The sequence below is a fragment of the Elgaria multicarinata genome, chromosome 10 (genome assembly GCF_023053635.1).
Source record: "Elgaria multicarinata webbii isolate HBS135686 ecotype San Diego chromosome 10, rElgMul1.1.pri, whole genome shotgun sequence".
Lineage (NCBI taxonomy): Eukaryota > Metazoa > Chordata > Lepidosauria > Squamata > Anguidae > Elgaria > Elgaria multicarinata.
The window spans coordinates 8,868,652-8,880,738 of NC_086180.1; the positions used below are offsets into that span (position 1 = coordinate 8,868,652).

The 12,087-nt window shown below is 42.2% G+C and overlaps 1 protein-coding gene across 2 annotated transcripts in view; it reads left to right on the forward strand.

The window, feature by feature from the left end:
- CTNNA2 (catenin alpha 2) overlaps positions 1-12,087 on the forward strand; it is a 695,903-nt gene that overhangs the window by 113,508 nt on the left and 570,308 nt on the right. For both annotated transcript variants that reach the window (XM_063135156.1, XM_063135157.1), the window contains exons 4-5: positions 3,350-3,469; positions 7,404-7,670. In XM_063135156.1, coding sequence (XP_062991226.1) covers positions 3,350-3,469; positions 7,404-7,670 — 387 coding nt within the window. The remainder of the gene's footprint in view (positions 1-3,349; positions 3,470-7,403; positions 7,671-12,087) is intronic.

Sequence of the window (12,087 nt, forward strand, 5' to 3'; positions counted from 1 at the left end):
TGTAAGGTTTTACTACCCCAAATCTCACAGATGATGTATCTTAGACTGTTTCCTTTTTACCAATGATATTTGATTCTTTAAATAGGAACTCAGCCTAGTAACACAAAGGGGTCTTCTACACCAAGCAGTTATTCCACTATGAAAGTGGTATGAAAGCGGTATATAAAAGGCAGGAGCCACGCTACTGCTTTATAGTGGTATTGAAGTGCACTGACAACTGTTGGGGCCCATGACATATATGGGCTCATCTACACCAAGCAGGATATTGCACTATGAAAGTGGTATATAAAAGGCAGAAGCCACACCAAGCAGGATATAGTGGTATGAAAGCAGTAAGTGGTATGTGTCAATGGGCCCCAACAGTGTAGATGAGCCCTAACCTGCAACCATTTTGTCCCATAATATATATCCCAAAAAACACATAGAGCCGTTGGATAAATGTATAAGTTGTTTTCCAGCTCCTAGAGGTGGAAGGATTACACCTTCTTATTTGATTCGATTCCACCACCTATGGGAAGGATTGCTTGGTGATCAGACTGCATAAAATGTCTGGTATGCTTTTTCATTATCGTTACGATCACCAATTTTATGTGATCCATCCTGAGCTAGTAATTTATTTATCATTGCATTTTGTAATTCTAATGTGATGCCAGTCTCAGTGTTACTTCTTTTTTTGTACAGCAGACTTGAAAACTATGGGTGGGTGTTTTTCCTGCCTGGCTGTCATTTACTATTTGTGAAAAATATTGGTTTTGAAACAGATTGAGCAGAAGCATACCTGCTAAAAATTCAAGGTTCAAAATCATCCTCATTTCACGGCTGCTGTTTTTGTAACTATGTTCTTTTCTTGCTGGAAATTGGTGAATTATACAACATATAGTGTAGCATAAGTAGTCTCATGTTTCTCCCCTCTAGCACTTGTTTCCCAAACTGCAGTGAATTTACTGTAGGAATTTTGGGTTCTCCCAGTTTTTTTATTTTTCCAATCTTAAGTTTGGTTCTTCTTGAACTTTCAGAATTTCACCATTCGGGTTATATTTGGTTCATCCTAACCTTTGAGGATTTTTTTTAAAAAAAAATTGCATGAAAATTTGTCTCTGTGTTTGTGCATTTCTCCAAATGCATGAATTTTATAAGCCTAATATACACATTTTGATATCTGATTGATTGATTGATTGATTGCATTTTTATAACGCCCAATAGCCGAAGCTCCCTTGGTTGTTCACAAAATTTAAAACCATTCAAAGTATAGAACAAAGTATAAAAACATATTATAAAATACAATATAAAAGCACAGCAGCGGTGCAGAAATACAAATATAACATACAAATTTAAAACAGCAAAGTTAAAATTAACTTTATAGACTGTCAAAATGCTGAGAGAATAAAAAGGTCTACACCTGACATCTGAAAGCATATAGTGTAGGTGTCAGGCGAAGCTCCTTAGGGAGCTCATTCCACAGCCGGGGTGCCACAGCAGAGAAGGCCCTCCTCCTGGTAGCCACCTGCCTCACCTCCTTTGGCAGGGGCTCGCGGAGAAGGACCCCTGAGGATGACCTTAGGGTCCGGGCAGGTACATATGGGAGGAGGCGTTCCTTCAGATAGCCTGGCCCCAAGCCGTTTAGGGCTTTAAATGTTAATACCAGCACTTTGAATTGGGCCCAGACCTGGACTGGCAGCCATTGATGCTGGAAAGGGTCTGGTGTGATGTGGTCTCATTGGCCAGTCCCTGTTAATAAACATGCTGCCCTGTTTTGTATCAATTGAAGTTTCTGGACCATTTTCAAAGGCAGCCCCACTGATACGCCATGTTCATTGGAGAACTCCATTTCAAAATTTGGAGAATGTGAATTCTGAAGGGTAACTTGAATTTCAGTTTACAATTGATTTGAAAGTTCGCAGTTGGGTAAATTCAAGTTTAAATACGGACTGAACAAATTTCTCCCCCTTCCCTCATTAGCAGTGCATGTGTGGCGAAATACACACAGGGTATCAGTTTCATACATGTCGTGGTATGAGCAGGTGCATGTTCATGTATTTATGTTTTACACCAAAGTCACCCTATGTCTATGTTTGCAGCTACTTAACCTTTCTGCAAGCCTTACGTTTTCAGTTGAGTGAAAATGAGGGTTGCATAATAGTTTGCTACATTGTAAGTTGCCTCCTTTGAATCACTCGTTGCTGGAGACTAGTCTGTTGGAAATGCAGTCTTTTGAGTGAGCTTAAGACTTATTCACTTAACCCTTTGCCAGGAAACCTGAAAAGAGTTTGGCTCACTCATACTGACAGCAGGGCACTTAACTAGTTGCAGTTTTAGGGAGTATATTTTACAATTAGGGAATGGGGTCGATAGAGCTCTTTTAGGTTTTTAAGGGTTTGGATATGCCTGGTGTGTTTTCTAAACTTCTTTGTTTCAAGGTTGCACTTTCCCCTTGGTATCAAAACATGCCATATAGCAAGGTGGGGTGGAGGGCATTTCTTGAGAAATAGAAACCCCAATATAAGTCCTTTCTGGATGTAGATTCCGTGGCTCAGTTTTATATATGAACCAAAGGGAGCAAGTACCCATGTTCATTTCACTATGTGAAAACCAAACAAACATTACAAGGAGCTTATGATACGGAGTGCATGAAGGAACAAGCCAAATCTGTAAGGTGGGAAAGAGTTCTTAGGCTGCCCCGTGTTATAAATGGAGCTTTTGGGAACCTGCTGGCGTAGAGTTTTTAGGATGTTTTAATAATGTATACTATGGCCTTAGCTAGACCTACCTTAAAATCTGTGCCTGACGAGGGGAGAGCCCGTGATGCAAGTATCGTGGGATCTCACCCTGGTCTACACGCGAGGCGCAATGGGCTAAAGGAAAGACCCGTCGCATCCGCCATTTTTTTTTAAAGGGGCCGGATGCGCATGAACGCTCGTGCGCTTGGGTAAGTAATTTTTTTTAAAAAAAAATCATTCTCCCTGCTCCCTCCACCCTTCCCCCGATCCCCCCCACCCTGCCCCCGATGGGCGCAGTGCTGCGCCCCATGCACGGCTTCTCCCAGCTACGTGCGAGTAAGCGCGCGTAGCCAGGAAAAGTGGTGGAACATGCTACATGCTCACGGTCTTGGACTCAGCCCGAGACCGTGGGAAAAATTGGGCCAGAAGTAGTGCCCATTCAGTTTTATGTATTTTACTTATTGTTATATATTTTACTTATTGTTATGTATTTTACTTATTGTTGTTCCTCACTTCGATCCAAATGGAGAGGCGGGTAAGAAATAATAATAATAATAATAATAATAATAATAATAATAATAATAATAATAATTGTTAACTCCCTACATCTCTCATTTTGTTCCACACTATAGGTAGAAGAAGCATTAGAAGCTGTGAAGAATGCCACAAATGAGCAAGACCTTGCAAACCGCTTCAAAGAATTTGGAAAAGAGATGGTGAAGCTGAACTATGTAGCTGCTAGAAGGCAACAGGTGGGCATAACGAAAGTAGTAAATGTGGGTGGACGGAGGAGAGAGACCGTGCTGTTTTAGCATAGTACACGAAGTAATCCAGGTTTTATTTGTATCAGTTTCAGAGATGTGTCGGTGCGGGGGCAAAGAGAAATAGGCAGGGTGATTCCTGCACTCTAGGTCTTCGGAGGTTGCCCCATCCCACTGCAACTTCTTATGCCCCCTAAAAAGAAATTCCAAAAGGAACCCTCCAGAATGGCTTCTGATATAGCCTGCAGAGTTACCGACAACAGAAAACAAACATTTATAGCGATGGGTGATTCAGAATTGAACTCAGTAACCTGAGCTATTTTCCAAAAAGTTTCTTGAGCTGAATTCCAAATTGAGAAATCCCAACGCACTCCCAATTTGGTCACCGGGAGGTCTATAGGGTTTTCAATTACTTTCTCTGTGATCTGAAAGCTGACGTTATAGCTTTCTGGGTCTTGGATGGAGCAGACATCCAAGGGGGGGAAAGCAGATGCCTCCAGAATGATTTCAACACTACTACAGCTCCTGTACTGCATCCAGATAAGTTTGGGAGAAGAGAATGACAGAAGGAGGAGTTCTACATTGTGAGCTGGAGAAGGACCCTTGGGGTCATACTCTTCTCCTTGAACTGAAAATGAGGATAACAGATTGCTAGATTACATATTCTGAACCTCGAAATTATGAATTTTGACAGCATCAGTAGATATATACAGAAAATCCTACTAGGTATGTGCATCTGCTCGGTTAAGAAGTAGTTCCTACAGCTAATCAAACCTGAGTGGATCACTAGCTTCTTGTCAAGTAGTATAGTAAGGAGGATTATATTATGCATCACATCCGGATCTGTGGAAAAAGCAAAACCTTAGGTAATTTTGTTATACCGGTTTTCATCTGAGGTTTCCCATCTGAAGTTGATGCTGATCCATTTAATCAGACTGAAGGTTGTTAACTGGAAAAAAAGTGACAATGTTCTTTGTAAGGCATTGGGGCATTTTAAGTGGCCTCTTTTAAGACCCCTAATCATTTAAGTGCTTCCTTCTCAAATTGGTTATATAGTACTTCGATGGGAATAGAGGAAGAAGAACTTGCTCTTCTGAAAATTAGGCCATATGATTATAAAAGCTTAACCCATTTTTCAAGGCTTGGTTATAGAAAAGCTGTCTTCTTAGTAGTGGGGGGGAAAAACCACTGTCTGGTAGGCAATAAGGCCAGTAGAGATTTTTCTTTTTAATGAGGAACTAGAATCCCTTATGTGCACAATAACAATGTTAATATTGGGATGGTTTAAAAAGATGGCTCTATAGTTCAATCTTTCCATTAATGATGGTAAAAAAGAAGGGTGATTCGGAAGTCATAATAAAATATGGTTGAAGGCGATGTTGTCATTGTTCCCAGAGAGCTACTAGAGAGTCAAAATGGGTGAGGGATTTTTTCCCAGACAAATTCAGTTGGCAAAAGTTGCATAAGGTTTTGATTGAACATCCAATTAATTCTGAATCCTCGTTTCAGCCTCCTCTTTATTTGCCTTTTGCATTCCACCAAGAGTTTATGGTGGAGGAACATCCTTAGGGCATCTTTATCCCTGGTTCATCCATTTAAAAGCCCTTCGGTGATGACCTCTTGGGGTGAGCGGGGTGGGAATTGTTTGGACACACAAATTGTATGACCTGTTTCCTTAACATGGTGGCTCCTCTTGCCTCCCTACCCCATTTTGGTAGTTCCAATGGTGCAGTATATCTTCTGAGGCCTCATCTACACCAAGCAGGATATTCCACTATGAAAGCAGTATGAAAGCAGTATTACACTGGACACAGCCGTGTGCAGTGCGTTAAGGATATAAAAGGCAGGAGCCACACTACTGCTTTATAGCAGTATTAAAATGCACTGCAGGATTTACACGACCGCTTTATAGCAGTATTAAAATGCGCTGCAGGATTTACACGACTGCTTTATAGTGGTATCGAAGTGCACTGACAACTGTTGAGGCCCATTGACACATCTACACCAAGCAGGTTATCACACTATGAAAGCGGTACAAAAGTGGTATATGGTCTGTGTCAACGGGCCCCAACCGTTGTCAGTGCACTTCGATACCGTTATAAAGCAGTCGTGCGGCTCCTGCTTTTTATATACCGCTTTCATAGTGGAATATCCTGCTTAGTGTAGATGAGCCCTGAATCTCTTCCTCCAGAGTGTCACTGCCATCCATGCAGGTTGCCCCTCCTTTCATTCATTTTTGTCATCTTTCTGAGTGACCACCCACAGTTGTCCTTCCAGCACCTTGGGGGTTTTGTTCAAGAACTCTTCATTCTCCCTTTTACCTTGAGCTGTAGCTACTCACTGTTTTAGAGCTTTTACCATCTCTTCTAGTAATGCAACCAGCTTGCACTTGCTGGAAATGTACGCTATGCGATCATCAAACAGAAAAGCAAACATACTGCATACCCTGCACATCATTTTTTCTTCCTTATAAGTCCTCCCTACTTCCTCCCAGTACAGCTGCTCCTCCTTTTTCTTATTCCCTTAGCAGCTCAATTAGTGGGCCCTTCTAAGCAGACGCTGAGCACTTAACTTATAAGTAATTTCATTAGGGACCTCCTCATTGACCTCCTCTGCCAATTTCCTCTGCAAAACTACTGTTAGCCCTCCCTGTTCGCTCACCCAGTGAGCTCATGCTGAATCACTTCTGTTTTCCTCCACCTCCATCCCATCCTCCTGCCACCCTGGAAGCTCCATAGACACCATGAAGATAGCCATTCCCCTCATCCATAACTCACTCTGGGCATGGCTAGACCGGGCGATATCCCAGGGATCAGCCCAGGATCGTCCCTGTGCATCCACATGACGCACAGGGTATCCCGGGAGCAAGGAGGGATGATCCCTCTCTTGCCCCAGGATACTGCCCTACCCTTTTCCCCGCTTTTTCCCGGGGTCTCGGGATGATTCTGAGAATGCGGGATGTGTGGCTGGGCATCGCGGTTTGTCCCGGCTCATCACGAGTAACCCTGAGATGCCAGGACCCAGGCATGGGGCACATCGGGGGTGGGGTGGGGGATCGGGAAAATATTTTTTCATAAAACCCCCCCACCTTTTGTTCAGGAGCACTCGTGCGCTCCTCTCCGATTTAAAAAAACAAAATAAAATGGCTGCTGCAATGTCCTCTTCCTCCTGGGACGTTGCACACCGCGTGTAGATGAGGGGGACAATCTTGGATCATAAAATCATGAGATCATACCACTCCACTCCCTCGTCTAGCCATCCCTCCCCTCTCTCTCTGCAGTCAGCTATTAAATTTTCCAAGTGATCTTTGGCGAATCACCATCTTTCAGCCCAAGCTACCCCATAGGAATAGTTGTGAAAATAAAATGAGGCCATCTTTATGTACACTCTCTAGAGCTCCTTGGAGAAAGTGGAGGGCCCAGATCAGACAGAGACGTTGTAGATTTCCCCCCAAACTGTCTTGGCATAGGTTCCATGAATACTGCATGCTTGTACATGTTTTGTTGGGGACAGAACTTTTCCTTGGGAATTCTGTTTGTGCTCAGAAACACAGCTCACAATGCAGCTCTTACTTAGCAGAGTAAGTTTATTAGCTTCAGACTTCTTTACAGTTCCATGTCATTGTGCAGAGTGACAAAAGCTATACACATATACATATATACACAGTTTTTTTTATCTCTATTACATACAGCTGTGATTAGGCTAACCCAGCCTCAAGGATCTTTGGTATATTCATATCATTAACACCATGATATCTTAGAGGATCCTGGCAAGGTTCCCAGTACAGCTTCTATCTCAAGGTAATTGCTCACAGATAGTCTTCCTCTGTTTAGCCTTGAGATAGCCACACATACAATTTTAATGACTACGCAAACCTTTTACTTTCTTAAACTTAACATGTTTTTGTTCGTATGTTTTGAAACAGGAACTGAAAGATCCCCACTGCAGGGATGAAATGGCTGCTGCTCGTGGTGCCCTGAAGAAGAACGCCACTATGCTGTATACGGCTTCCCAAGCTTTCCTCCGTCACCCTGATGTAGCAGCGACCAGAGCCAACAGGGATTATGTCTTCAAGCAAGTCCAAGAAGCCATTGCCGGCATCTCAAATGCTGCTCAGGCCACCTCGCCGACTGATGAGAACAAGGGACACACTGGCATTGGGGAACTTGCAGCAGCACTGAATGAGTTTGATGTAAGTGGGGCTTTTCTAAGCATGTGTGAAAAGGAAGAGGGGATGTTTCTGAAGGAGATGGATTCCTCCATTGAGGTGGAATTCCTCCATTTATGGTGGTTTCCTCCGTTGAGCAGGGGGTTGGACTCAATGGCCTTATAGGCCCCGTCCAACTCTATTGTTCTATGATTCTATGAGTCCTTTCCACCGTTTGCCAGCCCATATCCAGGGTCCATTTAAAAATGTGCTGCATTTGATCCAGGATGAGTTTGTTTGGCTCCAAAAGATGTTATTGTTATTTTGCTTCTCCAGGTGTTAAAAGTCACCTACTCCCTTCGTATTGCAGCCAAGGTTAAAACAGGAATTGCTACAGCACAATGAAACTACTATACAATATGAAACAGAGAGGCAGAAAAGGATAAAACAAACAAAAAACAAGCCCCAACAGGATTAAAAAAAAAATAGCACAAAAAGGTTATCAGTAAAACAAGAGTAAAACAGGAATAAGAACACATGAGCCATCGCATATAATAAATTTAAAACTGGCCATAGCTAGACCTAAGGTTTATCCCTGGATCGTCCAGGGGTCAAACCTAGGGTGACCAACTGTCAGGATTTCCCTGGATTTGTCCTGGTTTTTGTTCTTTCCATGGTGTCAGGGGGGATTTTCTATAATTTTCAATAATGTCCTGGAATGACACACCTTCCCCTTTAAGGCTGCCATTAGCATGGCAGGAGTGAATGACATGCTTTCTTGAGGCACATCATTCCCCCACCCCGAGCTCCAATTGAGGTCTTAAAGGGGAAAGTGGGTCATTCGTGGATATTATAGAAAAGGCCCCAATTGGAGTGGATGGTGGTGGTGCACAATGAAATCCTTTCCCCTCCTCCACTCCAATCGGGTTCTGTAAGGTGGCGGGGGAATAACGTACTTTCTGCAGGACTCAGAAAGCTGCTTCCCCACACACACACTAGGTGTCCTCTTTTTTGGTTTCCCAAATATGGTCACCCTAGTCAAACCTGTTCATCTAGGTGACACACAGGGGATCCAGTGCTCAGGCAGGGGCGAAACCTGGATGATCCCACAAGAAACCTTAGGTCTAGCTGTGGCCACAGTCTACTTAAACTCCAGGGAAAGCAGTATGGTTTTCAGCTGGTTTCGAAATGCCCAGTTGTAGGTGCTGGTTGGGTATCCCTTATGGAGAATGTTCCACAACCAGAACACCAGCAAGGAGAAGGCTCTATCAATAGTTGACACCTATGTTACTTCCATCAAATGTAGGGGGGGGACTCAGTGCAGGGTGATTGGCAAAGATCTGAATCAAGTAGGTGCAGTTCTTCAGATAGCTTGGATCTAAGCCATGCATGGCTTTATAGGGCAAAACCAAACCAGACCTTGAATTGTGCCGAGAAGCAAATTGGAAGCTGTTAAAATAGCAAGGTGCTTATGCATGATCATGAAGTTTTAATGCACGGTTGCTTTTGGAATGCGGGAAACCGTAGTTCTTACGGGCAGTATTTACACTGGGCTGTTGTGGGCTTTGACAAAGATAAATAAGTCTTGCGTTAGCAAAATCTTATCCTGCTACCAGCCTTCAGGGGGATGAGCAGCCCAATTAAATCTGGTTACGCTAATTATGTTACACAGCTGAATTTAAATTCTTTAGTGCCGTATTTCGTTTGCTTCAACAAAAGGGACTGATGAAGGATGATTTGGTTTGTAGTAAAGTCTGTTTAGAAAGGTAAAACACATTACTAGACGATAGTCTTCACACTCAGAGTTCAAGGGAGACTTTTAAGACTGTCCTCCATGGCTGGGCAGGGGATTGCCACTCCATGCATATTAGGGGTGGGCAACTTGGGTTTTTTTGGGGGGCAGGGGCGTGATTGTAATTTTTGCAGAATGACTCAGAGACTGAACCTGTAAAGCAGGAGTGGACCATTTGTGGACCTTCAGATCTTGCTGGACTACAACTCCCATCAGCCAGCATAGCCCACGGGGAGGGCTCATGGGAGTTGTATTGCAAAACATCCAGAGAATTACAAGTTGCCCACCCCTGCTTCGCTATGCATTTCTTAAACTTCAAAGGTTTATATTGTCTTCTTGTCTTCGTAGTATATTCTTGCTCAATCACCTTTTATTAGAATAAGTTTTTGATAAAGCTGGTACTCCTGGTGGGGCCTGTTGCTCAGGTCTACATAAGAAAAATGTGGATCTTGTGGAATTTTATTTTTAAAACAGGTTTAGGCAGGAGAATCAGAACTGCTTTTTAAGTTCATATGAAAACTTATAAACCTTTTAATGCATTTTTCTTCTAATACATGCATTCTTGTCAATATTTTGCTAACTCTACACATTTTTTCAAGCAGTTTTCCTAATATGTATTTTGATAGATATTTTCCCTTTATTTATACAGTTTGCATTTCTTTAAATATATATGGAGAAGTCCACTGCAAAATTAGGAGAAATGCCAATTTCAAAAGGTAACTCTGTTTCTGTTCACAGAGTGCTTTGAAAATGAAATTAGGTACGTTCACATTAAAATGTGAACTAAAGGAATTTCTCATCATCTCTACTTAAAATGCAACATCATAGTAGGTAAGAACATACATAAGAACATGAGAAGTGCCCTGCTGGATCAGACCAAGGGTCCATCTAGTCCAGCACTCTGTTCACACAGTGCCCAACCAGCCATTGGCCAGGGATGAACAAGCAGGACATGGTGCAAAAGCACCCTCCCTCCCATGTTCCCCAGCAACAGGTACACACAGGCTTATTGAATACTGGAGATAGCACACAACCATCAGGGCTAGTAGGCATGGATAGCCTTTGCCTCCAGGAATTTATCCAAACCCCTTGTAAAGCCATCCAGATTGGTGGCCATCACTACATCTTGTGGTAGCGAGTTCCATAATTTAACTATGCGCTGTATGAAGAAGTACTTCTTTTTATTTGTCCTGCATCTCCCACCAATCAGTTTCATGGGATGACCCCATCGGTTTCTAGTATTTTGAGAGAGGGAGAAAAATGTCTCCCTACCCACATTCTCCATACCAGGCACCATTTTGTACACCTCTATCATCTCTCCCCTTAGCCTCCTTTTTCCCAAGCTAAACAATCCCAGTTGATATAACCTTCCCTCGTAGGGTGGAGGTGCTCCAGCCCCTTCATCATTTCAGTTACAGGTAGAAACTGCAATGCAGGTTTTGTATAGTCCTGTACATTTAAGGTGCCTGTACGCATGATGCAAAGACGGGAAGAACCTCCTAAATGCACATTGGTTTAGTCTGATCATGTTGTGCAACTGGCAGAAAACTTCACTCCACCCTCACCCAAGTGGTGTGTTTTTTCTCCATGGTAATTTGCAGCAAATGTATTAAGCTCACTAGAATCACCTGACGCTTGTCAGTTTCAAGCTGATGCTAGTCACTGCTATCCAGAAAGGACTGTACAGAACTCCAACAAGGGGCATTGTGTTGTGTACTGATAAACACAATGACAAATGGGATGGAAGATACTATGCAGAACTTCGAGCAGATACTGTGTATTGCAATCTTATACACGCAACCTTCTAACTGCAGGTAATATTTTTTCACATTTCTGATTGTCTTGGAGAAATGTCATTTTATCTTTACAGCATCATCTATAAATTCATCAACAATATCGCAGTGAAATATTTCCAAAAGCTAAATGGGAAGTGATTGTGCATGAGTTCATGCTTCCAACTGAACAAACATATTTCAACTTCAGTTTCTTGCTTCCTTTGTACTACTTTTTTTTTTTTGAGCACATGACTAATCTACTCTAGACGTTTCTGAGATTGCTATATAGTGGTGACCTTCCAGATAAGCTGTCTGTTTCCTTGAGGTTTAAATATCATTTTATCCAGAGCCGCGTGTCTGAAGTTACTCTTGAGTCAGTTCTTGTGTTTATGTGCTAAGTTATCAACTAGACCGTGTGCTAAGTTATCAACTAGACCAGCATAACATGAAGTTTGCATTACGTGAATTTCAAACGAAGAAAAATCTGCTGGAATAAAGTAATGAGAACAACATTCTCTTTGAATAAGACATGATTCAAACTTCTCCTTTTGACAGGCAAAACATTTGAAAGCAGCAGGGTACTTTGGAAAGTAGATGTTTAAAGAGCTCAATCTTCAGTTGTACTTCACATGTGAACAACCGTCTTTGAATAATTCTTCACAATCATTGCTTTTTGTGTGTGTCAGGGTTAGCCAGAAATATAATTTACTGGTCTTGAAGGATCATTTGTATAGACATCAAGAACTTACAAATCCCTTGTGTGAACTGTAGTATTTTGAAATCTCCTTCAGGTTTTAGACTTTGATTTTAAAACTTACTCATAATATTATACATGCAGGTATTTATTGTGTCATTTCTTAGTTGTGTGACTTAAAAGATGACATTCAGTTACAGC